Below are 18,301 nucleotides of genomic sequence, written 5' to 3'. Positions count from 1 at the left end.
CCACACGCTTGGCAGTTATGTCCGGGGCCTCTTATAAGGAAAGACGACCATCGCCGTCCCCACGTTACAGATGGCAAAACTGAGGCTTGCAAGGTTCCATAACGTGCCCAGCCCACGTTCCTAAGAGCAGAGGGCAAAGTCAAGCCTAAACTCCCCTGAGTCAGAAGCTCCAGTGCTTTCTTCGATGCCATACTCCTCGGGCAGGTCAGGTGTGGGCCCTGCTGTACAGGGCATTCGGTCCATGCCCCTGCCTCTGGAGGCGACCCGACAGGGCTGGGCTCACTCACTTCCCCGCCAGGCCAGCGGCCGCAGGTGGATGGGGCAGACGGAGCCGTGGGCTGAGCGTGTCCAGGGGGTCCAGGAGGGAGCATTTCAGGGGTAATGAGCGTCGCTGTTACCGTTCTCGAGGCTGCGTACAGCGCGCTGGATTTGCAAGCCGAGGTGCTGGCCAGCCGCCTCGTCCACCCGCCTGGGAGGCAGGGAGACCGAAGCTGCAACTGGGGTGGAGGGAAGCGGGTTTCCCTGGTAGGAAAGGCAGTGGGCGGAACTGTTACTTTAAATAATGCTGCCAACCAGCCAGAAATAGGTCTCCCAGGCGGGGAGGAGAGGGAGGCTGGAGGAAGGAGAGGAGGCTGCAGCCCACTCCTGCTAGGCCAGCGAGCCCCTGGCCTCAACTCCGACCAGGCCCAGGGCCAATGCGCCTCTTCTGGCCTTGGGGGAGCGACAGGCCTGCAGCCAGTTGCCCTTGCCCCCGGGGTGTGGGGGGGAGCGGGGAATTCCTGGCTGAAGCAGACAGACGTAGAGCCTTCTGCAGAAATCTACTTTTATGAAAGTTTAAATTTCACTACGCATCACTGACATCAGCAAACAAACCCGCATCCAAGGAGTCCCTGGTGTCTGTTTTATAATGTATACTTAAATTATATGCTCAAAGTGCATTTTTACATTTTACTTTAAAAATAAAAGCTATATATGCATACAACGAAAGAAATTCTGATGCCATAGAAAGACATAAAATCAAAAAGAAGACGTTTCCCTCCCTCCCCACCCAGCACCTCTCCCCAAAAAGGGAGATAACAGGTATCCATCGAGTATCTGCCTGGAAAACAGTTTATGTGTGTGGAGCATGTGTATGCAAATATATACATCTTAGGCACCTGTGTCATGTGCAAATATATGCATTTTTGTACCTGTGATCATGCATATGCAAATACATACAAATGTACATACTATTTCACTTACATACTATTTCACTTATCATGCCCTTTACACTACTCTTTTCCCTTTTTTTGGTCCACAAACTGAAATTATTTTTATTGGGTCAAGTTCGCGTGATCCTAAACATTAAACTAAGGGTTTGGTAGCCTGTGTCAACACACAGCAGCTCATGGAGAGCCGTAGCCATCCGTTGTCACTCTGGTCCCTGACGCTCAGCCCGTGGTACTGCTTGGCTTCTTCCTTCCTCACGTGGCTATTTCAATAAACATCTCTCCCTCTCCAACCTGGACTTCCTTTCCATGCTTTGTGCATCTCGGAGACCATCCTTTCTCATACAGGTGTTCCTCACTCATTCTGCGGCTGCAGCATCGGCAACCGATCCAGTTGCATTCTTGACGGACATTTAGGTGGCTTCTGGCTGGGTGTTTATCTCTGCCATTCGAAGCAATGCTGCTGTGAGCATCCTTACACCTGGTTTTTCTTTTTGCCACATTTTTGCAGTATATCTAAGAGGCCGGCTCGCAGGAGCGCAGCCTCTCGGTCAAAAGGCTTGCCTCTTCTCATTTGGATAGATTTTGTCCCCAAGGCTGGACCACTCTGCACTTCCACCTGCTGATCCAGGGTACACCTCCCCTCCCCCTCACTCTGGCCAGCGCTGCGTGTGATCAAACATGTCTTTGGCAGTCTGATATGTGAACACTGTCTTGTTTTGATTGGACTTTCATTGTGACGGAGGTTGAGCATCCTTTTTGTTAGTTTTTTGGGGGCCATTTCTGTTCATTTTCCTCTCCCTGGAGCTTTTTAATAAAATCTGATTCCATTTTCAAAGATAGAGAGCTGTTCTAGCCAATCTCGCTTTCCATCTCTCCTCTCAGGTCACCCCATCGTTTTCGAGACCCAAACAGTTCCCCCCAAAGCTATCTCCCCTCCCCGCGGCAGAGGCCAGCGAAAGTGGTAACGGGCTTGAGGATGGAGTGGAAGGAGAATGGGAAATTTGCCAGAGCCTGGGCGCCTGCTATCTCCCCACCATCACACCGTGCACAGTAACGAGGGACAGATAAGAACTGCAGCCGGTGGCAGAGATAAGAGGCTTGAACGGCCAGAAGGTTCTGAATCATGCTGCAGAGCCACAGCCAGAGCCAGAGCATCTGGGAGTCTGGAGCTCGTGCAGTCCCAGGATGGAAAGGGGGCCTTTGGGAATATGACGTCTGTGTTGAACTGGTTAGCAGCTGAGCTTGGGGTCGGGCAGGCTCTGTGGGACCCTGGCCCTGCCTCTTACCACCTGTGAGACTGCCTGTCAGTGATGAAACATTTCTCTTTTTTTAAATATTTTATTTATTTATTCATAGAGACAGAGAGAGAGAGAGAGAGAGAGGCAGAGACACAGGCAGAGGGAGAAACAGGCTCCATGCAGGGAGCCCGACGTTGGACTCGATCCCGGGTCTCCAGGATCACACCCCAGGCTGCCAGCCGCACTAAACCACTGCGCCACAGGGGCTGCCTGATGAAACATTTCTGAACCTCAGGCTCCCCTCTTCTAAAATGGGGGACCTGATAAAAGTACCCCCTCCAAGGATTAGGTGAAGGACTCTCGTAGGTAACCCCACAGCTCTTTGCCCTTGTTCACATATGACCAGGAAAGTGAAGCTAGTATAGGGGATTTGCATAAGATTTAAGTTTAAAATTTGTTAAAATTGCTTTTATCCTGAGATTACATTTCTTCTCTATGACCTTAGAATGTCCTTTTTTGATAAAATGAGGACCATTTCTACTTATTTTTCTCTCCCTGCCTGGCACTTTTTAATATTATCTTTTTGTTTTTTTTTTTAAGTTTCTGGTTGCTAGATTGTTTGTTTGCTTTTTGGCTGGTTGGTTTGAATGATCTTACTTGGCAAAGTAAAAAGTTGATGATCTTATGGTAAGCCCATTTTTTTAAGTGTTACTGCTCCATAATATCCAACAGTCTGGGAACTGCTGCATGAAATGGAAAAATGTAGAAAAAATACTTAATACCATGTTTAGATGGAGAGTTGGGGCTCAGAAAGTGGTCGTGGTTGTTTCACTGTTGTGAGATGGTGATGGTGGTGATTGGTGGTGGTGGTGGTGGTGGTGGTGGTGGTGGTGGTGGTAATGGTGATGGTGGTGGTGGTGCTGGTGATGGTAGAGGTGGTGATAGTAGTGATGCTGGTGGTGGTGGTGGTGGTATTGATGGTGCTGGTGGTGGTGGTGATGGTGGTAGTGATGGTGCTGGTGATGGTGGTAGTGATGGTGCTGGTGATGGGGGTGATGGTGGTGGTTATGGTGCTGATGGTGGTAGTGATGGTGGTAGTGATGGTGCTGGTGATGGTGCTGGTGATGGGGGTGATGGTGGTGGTAAGCCCCAGTTGGAACTCGTGTAAAAGAAAACTTAGCAACACTTGAGAATAAGGTTGCTCTGTCCCAGGGTTGGCAAAGCTAGGGGCAGATGGCAATGAACTTACCCACCCAGTCACCTGGGCAAACCGACACCCAAGGATGGGGTAGATGTCCTAGGCACCAGCCCCTTGATCCTTTGAGGTCCCTACTGGGCCATTCATTGCCCAAGGATGGGAAAGGTGATCACAGAGGGGTGCCAGGGGAGCTAGCCCCTTCCATACCAGAGAGCACCACCTGCCCATGTCTTACCTGCCAGAAGCTCCTCCCACGGACCTGGCCTGGCCTCCCCCCTGCCTCAGCCAGGTCAGTGCACCACACATCTGCTCTCCAGCTACCTTTCCCCCAACTCCAGACTCTGCTGCTCTTTGGGCCAGTCATGTGCTCCCAGGGCAGGCTCCCCGGAGTCTACCTCCAGCTTGTGCATCCCAGTCTCAGCGCCCACACCTACAGAAAGCCAACCTGTCCTGCTCGGAAGGCTCTCCCTTTTCCCTCCACAAACCTGCAGTGGAGTTGTCTGTAACTTTAAGGGTGGGATAATGCAAAGCAGTTGGAGAAGTGTGTGAACGTCCCTGCCTCTGTCACCCCCATCCATTTCTATCAATATTTATAGGACAGTCCTGGGCCTGGCCAAAATAGAATGCCCCCATCTTTCCCAGTCATGCGAGTCACAGGCAAGGGAGGGCAGCAGCCTCCAGCATAGGACCAGCCTAGGACCTCAGTCCTGGGAGGCCTGGTCACCGCCAGGGTCAAGGGCTCAAGCATAGCACCTCCTGTCCATGGGAAAGTGCAGGCTACTACTCCCTAGTACCTGAGCAAAAGAGCCTGGTTGCCCTTGGGAGGGACTTTTCTGTTGATAAGGACCTTCTTGTGACACCAAGACCTGGCCAAGAGAATCCAGAAGTCCCCGGTGCGCTCCATTCAGGAAGAGGGTGACCTGGCGCCTCCAGCCTCTGACCCCAGTCTGACATGTGCATCCCTGCACCCGCCCGACTTGCTCACTGGCTGTCTCATCTGCCCCCCAGGTACATGATCACCAGCCTGGACCGCACCCATGCAGGCTTCTACCGCTGCATCGTGCGTAACCGGATGGGCGCTCTGCTGCAGCGGCAAACCGAGGTCCAGGTGGCCTGTGAGTACGACGGGTGACTTGGGGGCAGGGAGGGGTGTGAAGCGGGAGAGGATCTGCAGGGTCCTCACCCACCACCATGCTCTGGGCAGAGCCAAATCCCAGCTGTAGCCTTCTCTGCTCATTGGGTGCCTCTCTGGGGAGTGTCCTCGTTTTATGGTTGACAGGTGCTCTCGGGGCTACAGCGCTGATAAGGGACACAGACATCTATCTGTCGGCTCAGCGTTCAACCCTCTTTTCATGGGACCAGCTGCTTCTCTTTTTAAAGGGGGCCCTCATCACTTGGTTCAAGGGCCTCCTCTGGGGTTGGCTGGGCCTCACACTTGCCGTTTTCACGATGGCCTCCCTGAACCTCTCCAGCTATGACACTCTTCTCTGCCGACTTCCTGGTACCCTCCATGACCTTGACCTTCCTATCCCCCAGCTCGTTCAGCCCAGGAGCACCAACAGCAACTGGGTCCCATGATCCTCGGGGTCATTGGGAGATGCCTCGTGCTGGCCCCATGACCCTTAGAAGGTGGGGGGCAGACTGACAAATCCAGGTTCCTGGAGGAGCCAGGTGAGCCTACAGTAAAGTAGTAGGCCCCTGCAAGTCTCCGGAAGGACTTTCTCAAATGGAAGAAGGGAAGGCAGCTTTAGGAGATCCCAAGTGTGTCTCAGGGACCAGGGCCCCAGAGCACCAATCAACACCCTGCCCCTGAGGCTCAGCATCCCCCTCCCAGGCCTGCTCCCCATCCTAAAATAGCTGCTGTGTGTTAGAAATGAGTCTCATTATGGGCTATTTCATTCTGGGTTCTTCCAGGGGCAGAGGTCCAAGGTTGCACAGTGGGACATGGGAGTGTGGAAAGCTTTAGTGAGCCTTGAAATTTAAAAAAAAAAAAAAAAAAAAAAAAAAAAAGAACACCTTCTCATCTAAAGCCTACAGGGGCTCGCCTCTGAATTAGCCCAGGAGAGAGCTTGCTACTTGAACAGAAGTAGGGGAGAGACATCTAAAAGGAAACCTCAAGCGAGGCAAAGAGTGTTGATAATAATTATGGAAAACAACCGTAATCAAAAGTGGAGGACGGATTGTCTCCATAAATCAGCACTAAAGGCAACTCAGCTCACTCAGAGGAGCGGAAAAGCCCTGAATTAAAATGATGGATCAGGGCACTGTCAGCGGCTGGAGAGCTCCCGGGGAGCTTCATTTAGCCAGTGCCCAGCGCCCCGCAGGGCAGGGGCAGAGCCATCAGCCAGCCTCCAGAGAGACGGCGCGTGCATGCGTATGCCCGGGTGCGTGCAAGTGTGTGTGCATGAGTGTGGGTTCACGCACGTGTGTGCAAACGGGTGGGTGCACATCAGTCTGCTGCTTTGTCCCATGCGTTTGGGAGAGAACATGTGTGTGCACATGTGTGCATAGACATGCATCCATATACGCGTGTGCACATGTGCATGCAAATGTGCATGCTGAGGTTGGTCTGCCTCTTTGCTCACCTAGGTGCTGGTGATCACATAGGTGTGCATGTCTGTGTGCGAGTAGTTTGAAATGCCATCCAGGACACAATGTCCCCGATAGTATAGGCTCCTCCAGAGAATTCCTTGAGCTCATGTGCCTGCAAATAATACACCTCCAGTCAGTGAGAGTTACTGCTGCAATTAATATTCTGTAGTATCGTGTTAAGGAAAAAAGAAACAGGCCGCTGAATGGAATGGCTTCTGGCACACCCACCGTTCTGGCCAAACTCAGGGCCGTGAGCTGGCACTTGCACCTGTGCCCTGCATCAGCCCATCGTCGGCCCCTCAGCTGCCTCTCCCGGGGGCATCCGTGTGCTCTCAAAGCCACCATGTGTCACCCTGGGTTTCAGGGGCCCTCGGGACACGGTTACAACCATCGTCGCCACCAGGCTGCACGGGGCTACTGCTTAGCTGTGCCCATGTGGCTACAAGCCATCCCTGGAAGAGAGCAGGGGGTACCTGGAAGGGCCCGAGGGACTGGAACGGAGTGGGGAAACCCAGGTTCACCCCCTTCCTGACCACCAGCTGCAGCTCCTGGACCAAGCTCCACTCCTCAGATGCACCGAGCTGCCTTGTTCCATAGCATCATCAAGTGGAAGCCCCTATTTGCAGCCCTTTGCACCTAAAGCCAGAGGAGTTAGGGGAGCCCTGGGAACTCCACCCGGCCGTTGAGGAAAACACTCATCCCAACAATTTAATGAAGATTTCACCCAACCCTAGTGGCCTGGGATGGAGAAAGGAAACTCACCTCCCTGTTCCTTCCCTTGCTGGCCATATTTGTCTCATCGGCGGTGGGGCAGGGGTGGTGGGGAGAGTCTCACTCTCTAGTTATGGATGTTGAAGAATTTGCTGTCCAACCTATTACCCATCCCCCAAAACTCCTTCCAGGATCCTTGGGTGTGGGGATAGGTGAGACCTGGCCAAACCACCCCCACCCACAACCTCGCTCTTTCCCATCTGTTGCTGTGCTGGGCGGTGCACACCATTCTCTCCTGTCCTTATCCTGCAAGGCTGGTGGGGACGGGGGCGAGGGTGGGGATGGGGTGTGAGGTGACTGCCTAAGCCACACAATGAGGAAGTACCAGAGCAGGGCTTGAACCCACCACAGCCCAGATTCCAAAACACCCCCACTCACTACACTGCCCTCTAAGGTCAGGACGAGGTGAATCGAAATGAGAAGGGGCTGGGGAGGCAGGGGGATCCCCTGCTGAGGTCAGCACTCACATGGAACTGGGGGGTGCCCTGCACTGTAATATCCATGTCCAGACAGCTCCGCAAATGGATGCTGCGTCCAGCTGGGATGAACGTCATCTCACACCACGGGGTGCGGGTCATGCCCTCTTCTTGGCCGTCAGCAGAAATGAGCAGATGAAAATGCTCACAGGCAGCTCCTGGGTTCTCTGGAGCCTAAAACATGCCCATGCCAAGGGGAGGGGGGCCGGAAAGTGTGGTGTCCAGCCCCAGCCTGGGCACTGAATAGCTTGGGACCCTGGGAGCCTGGTGTGTGTGTGTGTGTGTGTGTGTGTGTGTGTGCAGAGGGCAGGACAGAGGGAGAAGCATGGCCTCTGTCCCCCTGGAAAGGGGAGCATGTGCCCCAGGACGCTTGGAAGAGACAGAGATCTGAGCCCACATGCCTCAGCAGATGCTAAAGGAGATAACAGCCAAGCTTCCAGAAGGATCCCTGCTCCCTCTTAATGTGTGTGTGCGCTTCCTCCATGGGTCTGAGAGGCAGGAAGGCGTGTGGTATGAGCCACATCTCGAGATGGGGAAACTGAGGCTTGGAGAAGGCAGAGGGCAGCCCGAGGTGCACCACCAGCACTTCTGCCCCCAGCCCTCTCCTGCCCCGCGGGTATACCCCTGACCCGTCCCCCGGTCCCCCTCTCCCTAGCTGTGTGACCTCTGTGCTTTTGCTGCCTCTTCCGTGCGTGTGCAAATGAATGCTAACAGGAGTGCCTACCTGGCCGGGCTGTCCCAGGAACCCAGATCATAAAGGGGCGCGGGCTTTCTTCGATCCGTGAGGCCCAGCAGGGAAGGCGCCCTGGGATGCACGGTCACCACCTCGCGGGCACGCTCCTGCCCCCCTGCCTGCGCCCCAGGGCCCGGCTAGGGTAAGGCAGGTGAGGCACGGACGATGCAGAAGCGAAGGAGGTGCTCCCCCGGGTCCTCCCCCTGCACTCGCGGGACGGTAACGGTGCCTCCTTACACCGTCCGCCCTGCACCCTCCGGCTCCCCCAGCAGGGTGCCCCGCAGACCTCCTGCATCTGTCCGCCTATCTGTCCGCCTATCTATCCAGCCGTGTCTCCTACGCAGTCACCCAGCGGCCCACGGGTCTAAGGCTGGGTGGGCCGGGGCCGCTTCTCCCCAGACCCCTCCTTGTGTCTCTGGCGGGTTTCTGCCCCCTGGGGGGGGGCTGAAGGCTTTGGTGCTGGGGCTCCGGGCAGCCCGGTCCTGGGGATGCTGCTCTTCCAGGCGCCTCCTGGGGCCAGGCCAGGCAGGACCCACCTCTGGCTCCCACCCCCGCCCCCTCTTCCCAAAGAGGGACTATGAATTGGGTTCTAACGAGAAATTAATAAGGCAGCTGTGCTAACAACTAATGATAATGGCAAAGTCGTTACAAAAAGATTCTTTACATGTTTTTAATTACAGCAATTACAGGGAAGTCAATAAAACATCCACCCCCTCCCCAGCTCCCTTTCGGCCGCACTCCCCGCCCCCCCCCCCCCACCATCACCACCCAGTCTCTTCTTTGTTTTCTTAAAGCTGCCATAAATTTCTGGCTTGTGGCAAGCTGGCTGAACGGCCGAGGGGGATCGGAGAGCCTCTCTGGGTCAAGGAGCCTTCTTGGCTTCCACATCCACATCCACATCCTGTGGGCACCTCTGTGTTCCCCTCACCTGGGCAACGTCCCCGACCACCACCACCACCGGAAGCCTGGCCTGCAGCCGCCTGTACAAGATGCGACATGCGGGCATCAAGCCTGTTGTCAAGGTTGATGCCCAGAATGCCGCCAACAGGCTGGCCCGTTTTTCTTGATTCTTAACCTGAGTGTAAGTGAGCATTGAATGTGGGATATATAGGGGCCGTGCTGCAGTTGTAGAGAACATTATTGTGTCTTCTGGAGCCCCAATTCCACCTGAATATGTAATTCGCTTGTGCAGCAGCTGTTGCTGTGCACCCATGGCATGTCGAGCTCTGTTGCAGGCAGTGAGGACACAGGTGACAAAACCGGGACACACGTTCCTGCCCTCCGGAGAGTAGTAGGGTGCCATAAAAGTTAAAAGGTGAATATACGATAGGATATAGAACATAGAAGGCCTATGGGGAACAATACGTGTTATAAGGACAAATGAAGCCAAGTAAGAGGAATGGAGGCTGGGGCAGGGGTCCTATTTGATATAGTGGCTGAGAGAGGCCATCTGGGGGAGGTGACATTAAGCAGCAACTCAAAGGAAGCAAGAGAGTGAGTCACACAGACGGATAAGATCCTTCCAGCCAGGGAACAGCAAGTGCAAAGGCCCTGTGGTAGGTTTGGGTGTCTGAGGCCAGGGTAGCTGAAGCAAAGGGAACAAAGGAGAGAGAGTGGAAGGAGATGCGGCACTGGGGACAGATGGTGGCGCTGGAGAAATGGGCAGCACTTTTGATGCTACAGTGCCGTGGAAATACGCGTGGTTGGGGGACCAGACATGATCTGGTCGGAGGGAGAAGCACTGTTTCCCTAATAAACAAAAATATATAGACATAACCATGACATATATCTCATGTCCACCAGATTGGCAAAAAGCAGAGTCTAGCAAGACCCGAGAGTTGCCAGAAAGCCCCATCAGTGCTGGCGGGAGCGTGAAAAGTGCTAAATTGGTGCAGATTTGGAAACGCTTTGGCATTATCTGGTAAAATTAATGTGCCCTCGCCCTACAACCCTGCCATGCCGCCCTTCCGCTCACGCTCTAGAGAGTCTCCTAGCCGAGCGCCCCAGAGAACCCACGCGAGACTGTTCTTAGCAGGACGGCAAAACACTGAAAACAGACCCAACCTGCAGGCGCCCTGTGCTCCCTCGCCACGTGGACATGCATGCAGCCGTGACAATGACTCAACTACGTGTAAGCACATAGCTGGAGCTCCAAAAACTGTTTGCACAAAAAGAAGCAAATCACAGTAGGCGACGTGCAAGATAATTCTGGGTATAAAGGGCTTGGAACCAAAGCACATTAACCATAAATTGTTTAGGGGATGCGTGTCTATGTGGCAAACCTTAGGGAGGGGAAGCAGTGCGTGATTGCCACCGCATTCTGGGCGCCAGTGACCTCTGGAGAGGGAGGGGACGTGACGTGTGACGGGGGCGGGGGGGTGGCCACCGGGTGGGGAGGGGCGAGGTTTGTTAGTGTTCCCCTCCCTAAACTGAGTGGTGGGTGTGTATGTGAGTGTTTGTTCTAGTTTTCTGCAAAATATACATATAATTATATTCACTCTTTTGTATGCATGACATATTTCACGACAAAAAAAAAAAAAGTCTTGGAAATAAATAAAAGCAACGAATGTATTCCGAAGTGGGCTGCGTACTTCACAAGACCTTTTAAGATGTAACAGAGACGTCAGGACTTGGAGGCCACTTCCAGCTGTGCCCCAGGCTTACACTCCTTTGGTCGTGGGGGATCCCGCCTGGAGAGGTGGATCGGCGCTGCGGGTGTAACATGGCGTGTTAACAAGCGTGTTCCTCGGGGAGCAAGTGCGAACTCCCTTGTCTGTGTCCGCCTTCGCGTGCGAGCTTCCTCCCAGGGGTTCCGGGGTCCCCAGGTGCTGCCAGCGGGTGGCCTCCCTCCTTCTACACTGGCCGCCTCTCTGGCACTGACCCGCATGAGCGGGGTGGGGGTGGGAGGGGTGGGGGGGACAGAGCCGGGCAGGGGTGGGGGGCTCCTCGGGCAGGTCCTGGAAGGCCACCTGACATGGAGCAGAGGAGAGGCTGGGAGGGTGCTGGGAGCCAGAGAGCCCGGGGGTGGGTTGGAAGTGTGAGGAGAGCATCAACAGCAGAACGTGCGCCGAGACCAGCCGTGCCCTTCCTTCTATCTGTCTCACCGTTCCTACGGGCACACCTGTGTGCACCTGTGGCCCCACGTGTGGTCCTCCATCTTTCCTCCCTCTGCCCTCTTCCCCATCCCTCCCTTCATTCCTCCCTCCCTCCCTCTTACCCATCCCTCCCCTCATCCCTCCCTCCGTCCTCCCCATGCCTCCCTTTTCTCCATCCTTCCCTTATCCCTCCCTCCCCTTCCCCATCCCTCCCTCCCTCCCTCTTCCCCATCCCTCCCTTCATTCCTCCCTCCCACCATCCCTCCCTCCATTCATCCATCTCCTCCTTCTTCCATCCCTCCCTCTTCATCCATCCCATTTAGGCATTTCTTCCTCCATCTATCCATTCCTCTACTCATCCATCTATCCACTCATGCACTGAACAAACCCACTTCCCTGTCCTAGCCCTTCTGTCCTGTCTCTTGCCTTCACACGCTGTCTTCCCTCTGGACCATCAACCCCCTATACATACACACACATACACACTTAACTAACACCTACTCTTATTTATGTTTCTGCTTAGAAGAAGCCTCACCATCACCACCCCCAGTCTAAAGTAGGTCTCCTGCTGTTGCCTCTCACAGAAGAACCTCCTTCCTCCTTCCTAACGGTTGTCACATTTTGTCACTGAACATTTGTTTGTGGGTTGGTTTGCTTGTGCCTGTCTCCATGAGCAGACTCTAAGCCCCGCAAGGGTAGGGGCCAGGTCTTTCTTCATTACCTACCAAACCAGCCGTGCCCTTTCTTCTATCCCTCTCACCATAGCTACGTACATACCTGCATACAGGTGTACAGCCACTCATCCTCCTGCCTGCCTTTCCTTTATCCATTCCCTCCTCCCTCCATTCATCCATCTCTTCCTCCCCTCCTCCATCCCTCCATTCATCCGTCTCTTCCTCTGTTCTTCCATCCCTCCATTCATCCATCCCACAGCTGGGTCTCAGTAAGAGTCACTACATGAACACATTGGGTGAGTTTAGAGAGAACCTACTGTGTGCAGAGTACAGGGCCTGGTGCCTTCTAGGGATTTGCTAATGAGCACAACTACCTCTTGAAGCTTACAATATAGTAGGGAGAGATAAAGAACGAGCATGAAGCATGTTAATGCCAGGAATGAGTTATGAAAGGAGCAGAGAGGAAATGCGGGGGGGAGGGGGGACAGGTTTGAATGCTGGCCCTGCCCAACCCTGACTGCTTAACGTTGGATAAGCCACTCTATCTCCATGAGCTTTAATTTCCTCACTGACGAAATGGAGCTAATAAAACTAGAGAGGGGAGAAAGAAACACTATTACCATGAAATTGCTTTAAATTGTTCAAATATATCTTCAGAGTTCTGTGAAAAGTTTTTTAAATAGATAAAATTATTGTGAGAACTGAAATCAATGTGATTTATTGATGCAATTTTTTTATAGACGGAGCCAAGTAATGGAAATTAATAAACAACTGAAAATGTGTATTTATTAGAGTCGAGCTGGCTGTGATAGCATGAGGATTACATGTCTGTGAAGTCCACCTAGAAAGAAAGCTGACATAGGGTCTGTGCTCAGCAGTCTCTGTTCTTTAATTCTGTTTGGTGGCAATGGGCAATCTTTGTTGAAGATGTCAATGCTTAAAATAAGCTGTGAAAAATGCATACGATTCTAATGTTTTAATACTACAAACATTAGATATAATTTTTAACACTTTAATAGACTCTTTCGGTTTCTATGTCTGCATAACAGATTACCTCAAAGTATAGTGTACAGTAATCATTTATTATGCTCACCAAGCACGTGAGCCTTGGATCCAGACAGGGCATGGTAAGGATGGCTTGTCTCCTCTCCATATGATTGAGGTCTCTGCTGGAAAACTTAAAGGCTGGGGACTGAAATGATGTGAGGACTCACACACGGGTTCACCTGTCCAGTGTGGGTGCTGGCTGTCATCTGGGTACCTCAGTTTCTCCTTTCATGCACCCTCCCCATGTCTCTGTGGGCCAGGTTGAGCTTCCTTACAACATGGCAGCTGGATTCTGGACAGAGAAATGGATCCAGGTAGAAGCTACATCCTTTTGATGACCCAGCCTTGAAAGTTGTTTACTGTCACTTCCAGCACATTCATAAAAAGAACATGTTGAATGGGAGATAAATATTGATGCAGCCATCTTTGGAAAGATCCATCGTGACACACACATGTAGTGTCTTACATAATCCTGACTTTGGCCTATGAGGAAGGTGCTCTTCATAACTCTCTTTTACAGAAGAGGAAATTAAAGCTCAGCAAGGTCAAAATTTTTGCCCAAGGTCATGCCTAATAAGTAACAGAAGTAGGATTTGAACTCTAGTCTCAGTGTCTCCAAAGCCATTACCATTACACTTACTGCCTGCCAAATGTAGAACAAGGATGCCAATGGCACATTCTGTTTCTTGAGCTCCTTAGTTGGCTGGATCCCTCGGAGATGCTGTTGAATCATGGTGCCTTGGTGAAAAATCTGGTGGCATTCTAGGCAGGGGCCCCACACAAGGACAGGCCTGAGAGGAGAAGCAGGGTGTAGGTAATTCAACCAGGGCAGGAGGGCACATGATGTGGTGTGGGGTTAAGACGGGAAGGGTTGATTGGAGTCGAGTCAGATTAGGGAATGACCTTGAATCCAAGCAAGGCAATTTAAACTTTCCTGGGACAATGAGGAGATCTCAAAGTTTCTGAGCAAGTCAGTGATAATGGCCATAAAAATTAATTAGGAAGAATATGGGAGATGAATGGGTTAGTCGGGAAAGCCAATGAAAACCATGGTGGGGAGTGGTCAGCACAGCTGGAGTAACAGGGGTAACAGGGTTCGCTTGGTGGTGGGCCTACAGGAACTGGGGGGTTTGGTAAATGCGGGACATCCCAGAAGAAGAGTCAAAGGACTTTGTGGGGACAGGGAAGGGAAGCGAAGCACCACACAAGGCTCCAGGGATCTGAAACCAGTTGGTCTGGGCAGGTGCAGGTGGGAGCCCTTCATGGAATGAAGATAGCAAAAAGGAGTTAAGAAATACCAACATTTTCTGTTGGAAATTGAGTGTTGGGTGTTGGGAGCTCAGAAAAGAGCCAGAGCAGATATGAGAGTCCTTGCAGAGGGACTGTAGACAGAACCATTAGATTAGGCAAGGCCTCCACGGGGGCGGTGTGGCCAAGAAGAGAACTGAACCCAGGACTTTGGAAAACAGAAAGGATAGGCCCATGGTTCTCAAACATTGGTATGCGGCAGGATCCTAGAGAGAGCGATTCAAGAACTCAGAGACCCAGGTGCATCAAAGCAGGACCTTTCCATGACCTGGGGAGGCTGGAAGGCTGGGAACAAATCTATGGGTTTACCGAGTTCCCAGGGGATGCTAAGAGCCACTAACTTGAGTCCAGATGGTCGTTCTCAACCTTGGCTCGTGTTGAAACCACTGGAGCAGCTTTAGGAATACTCACATCTAAGTCCCTCCCACTCCTCTAGAGGGACATTAAAGACCCCTCAGGGAATTCTCAGAGTTAGCCAGCCTGGGGAACTCCCAGTTGGAAGAGGGAGAAAAGGCAGTGGTATTGAAGGGGTTGAGAAATAACAGCAAAAGCAGCAGGAGACCAGATGGCTTGCCATGTGGTCCCCCTGGGCTGGGGAGGGGACGGTAGGCAATGGGACATGCAGCTAAGTTCTCGGTGGTCAGAACCCGATTGCACATGGGAATTCTGATGGCCAGCTGACACCCCGTACCAGTGGCATCAGAAGTCTGCAAGTGAGTTCTTGAATTTAGCATCAGTACTTTTTTTTTTTTAACTTTATAGGTGATTCTAACGGTCACGTGGCCTAGTTGGAGACAGTGATGCTTATTGCACTTGCATATGGACACACTTCACGGGGGGTCTGGTGAAGATGCAGGTTCTGATTCAATAGGTCTGGGGGGGAGCAGCTTGAGACTCTGCATTTCTACCAGGCACTTTGAGTAGCAAGGATGTACGTTACTGTTCAAAAGTCGTGACGTTCAGGGGCACCCGGGTGGCTCAGTGGTTGAGCATCTGCCGTTGGCTCAGGCTGTGATCCTGGGATCCTGGGATCGAGTACTGCATTGGGCTTCTTGCGGGGATCCTGCTTCTCCCCCTGCCTGTGTCTCTGCCTCTCTCTGTGTGTCTCTCATGAATAAATAAATAAATAAGTAATCTTAAAAAAAAAAAAAAAGTCATGACGTTCAGCGCAGACACCCCTTCGCATACCCTATTGTAACCCTCTGCTCCCAGAATCAAACCCCACCCTGATTCCAGCAGGCAGGAGGGCAACTAGAAGTTTCCTGCCTGCATCTCTTCCCCTCGTGGCTGACATAGCAGAACTGGGATAAACGTTCCTTCCCCTCCTTATCTGCCAGCAGGGTAGGCATGTTTTTAAAAGAGCAATATGGTGTTTCCATTCACACATGCATGCAGCCTCATACACTTCCCACCCAAGGCAGAGGAGGGAAATCGTCTCCATGCCCAAGGAGCATCCAGGACCCCACCCTCCCCAGGGTACCCAGCCTGGCCTCCACCAGGAACAGAGGAAACCAGCCCCGACACGTGTCACACCAAAACCCCGACTGCCCTGTAGGGCAGGGAAGAAGGACCAGAGCTGCCTGACCCCAGGCTCAGATCTGAGTTCCAATCCTGGCTCTGCCCCTTCCTGGCCATGTGCCCTTGGAAGAGTTGAGGAACCTCTCTGAGCCTGTTGGGGCAGTCTCTTTTTCTTCGTAAAATCTGTGAAATAATGACCAGCCTCTTCATGGTTGCTGGATGAATCCACTGAGTTCATGGATAGATGGATATAAACCCCAAAAGCAGCACAAAGCAGGGCATGTGGTAATGAGAGGGTCAGAGGGTGGGTGATGCGTGCTGGCCTCCTTCCCCACGGTCAGCCTGCCGCCGCCGCCGCTCCCAGCTCAGGAGCCGGCCCATCTGACCCACACGTATGCTCTTCCCTCCCGCAGACATGGGGAGCTTCGAGGAAGGCGAGAAGCACCAGAGCGTCTCCCACGGAGAAGCAGCTGTCATCAGCGCCCCACGCATCGCCAGCTTCCCACGGCCACAGGTGACCTGGTTCCGGGACGGCCGCAAGATCCCGCCCAGCAGCCGCATGTGAGGCCCTGCTCTGGAGGGGGACGCAGGGGGCTCGCCCTGGGAGAGGGGATGGGGGACCTCCCAGATGACGAGAGAAGGCTGGTTTGCAAGCAAGGGCGTTCTGGGAACGCTCATGGCAAGACTTGGAAGCACCACAGCTCGGTTCCCCTCTCTGGGGAACCCTAGGGCATTGGCCCCACTCTCAACTGGACAGTCCTCCTGCCTCCCAAAGCACTTAAACCCCCGACAGGCACCAGCAGAAGCCATCCCCACCCGTGGGAGGGCGCTGGCATGTCCCCGGCAGGGTGGCCATCCGGGTGTTTCCCGTGTTGGGTGCGGGAGTGGCCGTGTGTGTTTTGGCTGCGGGGAGGCGGGGAGGCCATGGGAGGCCCGGCAGGAAGAGAAACACATGGCCCTTTCAGCATTAACAAGGACCCCTCTGTGTGGCCCAAGGCGTGGGTTGTGGCAGCCGGGCCTGTGGGCAGGACCCGTGGAGCCCACACCTCCGCAGAGGGCGAGGGGCAGAGCGTTTCCTCCAGGGACACTCCCAGGCCTCCTGAGCCGGGCCGGCCCGGGGTCTGGAGCCAGCCCAAGCTCTCTGCTTTTGGACTCTGCCTCCCCCCTCCTCCCAGAAAACAAGAAAGACCCCCTCTGTCCCCATCTCCTCAGGCCACAGGTCAACGGTGGGTGGAGCACATCCTGGTCTCTGTGGGAAGCGGGAGCCAAGGTGGACAGTTCTTGCCTTTGGGGGACATGAAGTCAAGTGAGAGAAGCCTCACAAGAATAACGTGCTAACACCCTGGCACCAACAGTGGCTGCCGTTCATTGAGGGGCCGCTGTGTCCCCGGACCTGAGCTGAGCACGCAACGCCGTCCCCTCCACCAGGATCGGTGTGTACCTCCAAGCGAGAGACACCCCGGCTCGTTCCCCTTCCTCGTCCCAGAGTGTGCACTCACATAACATCCGCTGGATGACGGACCCTCACCACCATCCTAGGAGGTGGTTGGCTCGGCCTCCACTTTACAGACAGTAAAGCACCCCCTCCCGGCCCCCCAAAGTTTAACTACTTCTTCGCGTCTCACACAGCCAATTCCAGGCTTGCCGACCCCAGGGTCAGGGTCCTTCGTTCTGTCTTAGGTGGAAATTATGTGACAACAGGGACAAAGACCAGGAGAGAAGAAGGATAATAGTGATTGCACTTGTAGAGGATTGGCCCTGGCGCACTGCTTCTCAACCTGGCTACCCGTTAAAATCGTTTGTGGCCATTTAAAACGTGTTCTCTTTAGGTCCTACCCCCCGACACAGTCCTGTTTTGTTGAAATGGGGTGCACCCTGGCACTGGGAGTTTTTTAAAGCTCCCCTGTGATTCCAACCTGCAGCCACAATTGAGAACCCCTGCCCTAGAATGTATCTGTTACCTACAGATACAGCGATGCTGCGTAACAAAAGCGCCCAGAGCCCTGAAGCAGGAAGCATTTCTATGTCCTATGAATCTTCAGATTGGGACCTTGGTGGGGGCTCTCTGGTTTGCCGGGGGGTCAGCTGGCTATTAACGAATTAGAACAACTGGGGGATTCGGCTCCACATGTGCCATCCCCAGCCAGTTAGCCCCGGCAGCTTCTGGCAATTGCAGAGGAGCAGAACGTGGGTTTGCCAAGCCTCTGCTAACATTCCGATGGTCAAAGCGAGGCACGTAGTAGAACTCAGCCTCAGGGAGCAGGGGGTTTAACTCTGCCTCTTGAGCGGGAAGGCCCACGAAGTCACATGGCAAAGGCTACAGAGCAAGGGAAGAATTGGAGCTCCCCACCCCCCGCCCCCGCCACCTCCCGGGTTAACAGGTAGACGGACTCTTGGTGTGTGCGTCGGCTCAGGCTCCCTCACACCTCATGAAGGGCCA

At 53.5% G+C, this 18,301-nt stretch overlaps 1 protein-coding gene across 2 annotated transcripts in view; it reads left to right on the top strand.

The window, feature by feature from the left end:
• The window catches only part of SDK2 (sidekick cell adhesion molecule 2), a 256,823-nt gene that overhangs the window by 143,713 nt on the left and 94,809 nt on the right, over positions 1–18,301 (top strand). For both annotated transcript variants that reach the window (XM_072781426.1, XM_072781425.1), the window contains exons 3-4: positions 4,656–4,762; positions 16,275–16,422. In XM_072781426.1, the coding sequence (XP_072637527.1) occupies positions 4,656–4,762; positions 16,275–16,422 (255 nt within the window). The remainder of the gene's footprint in view (positions 1–4,655; positions 4,763–16,274; positions 16,423–18,301) is intronic.

The sequence above is a fragment of the Canis lupus genome, chromosome 16 (genome assembly GCF_048164855.1).
Source record: "Canis lupus baileyi chromosome 16, mCanLup2.hap1, whole genome shotgun sequence".
Lineage (NCBI taxonomy): Eukaryota > Metazoa > Chordata > Mammalia > Carnivora > Canidae > Canis > Canis lupus.
The sequence above is the reverse complement of the archived record's forward strand: the minus strand, read 5'-3'. Positions and strand labels throughout refer to the sequence as shown.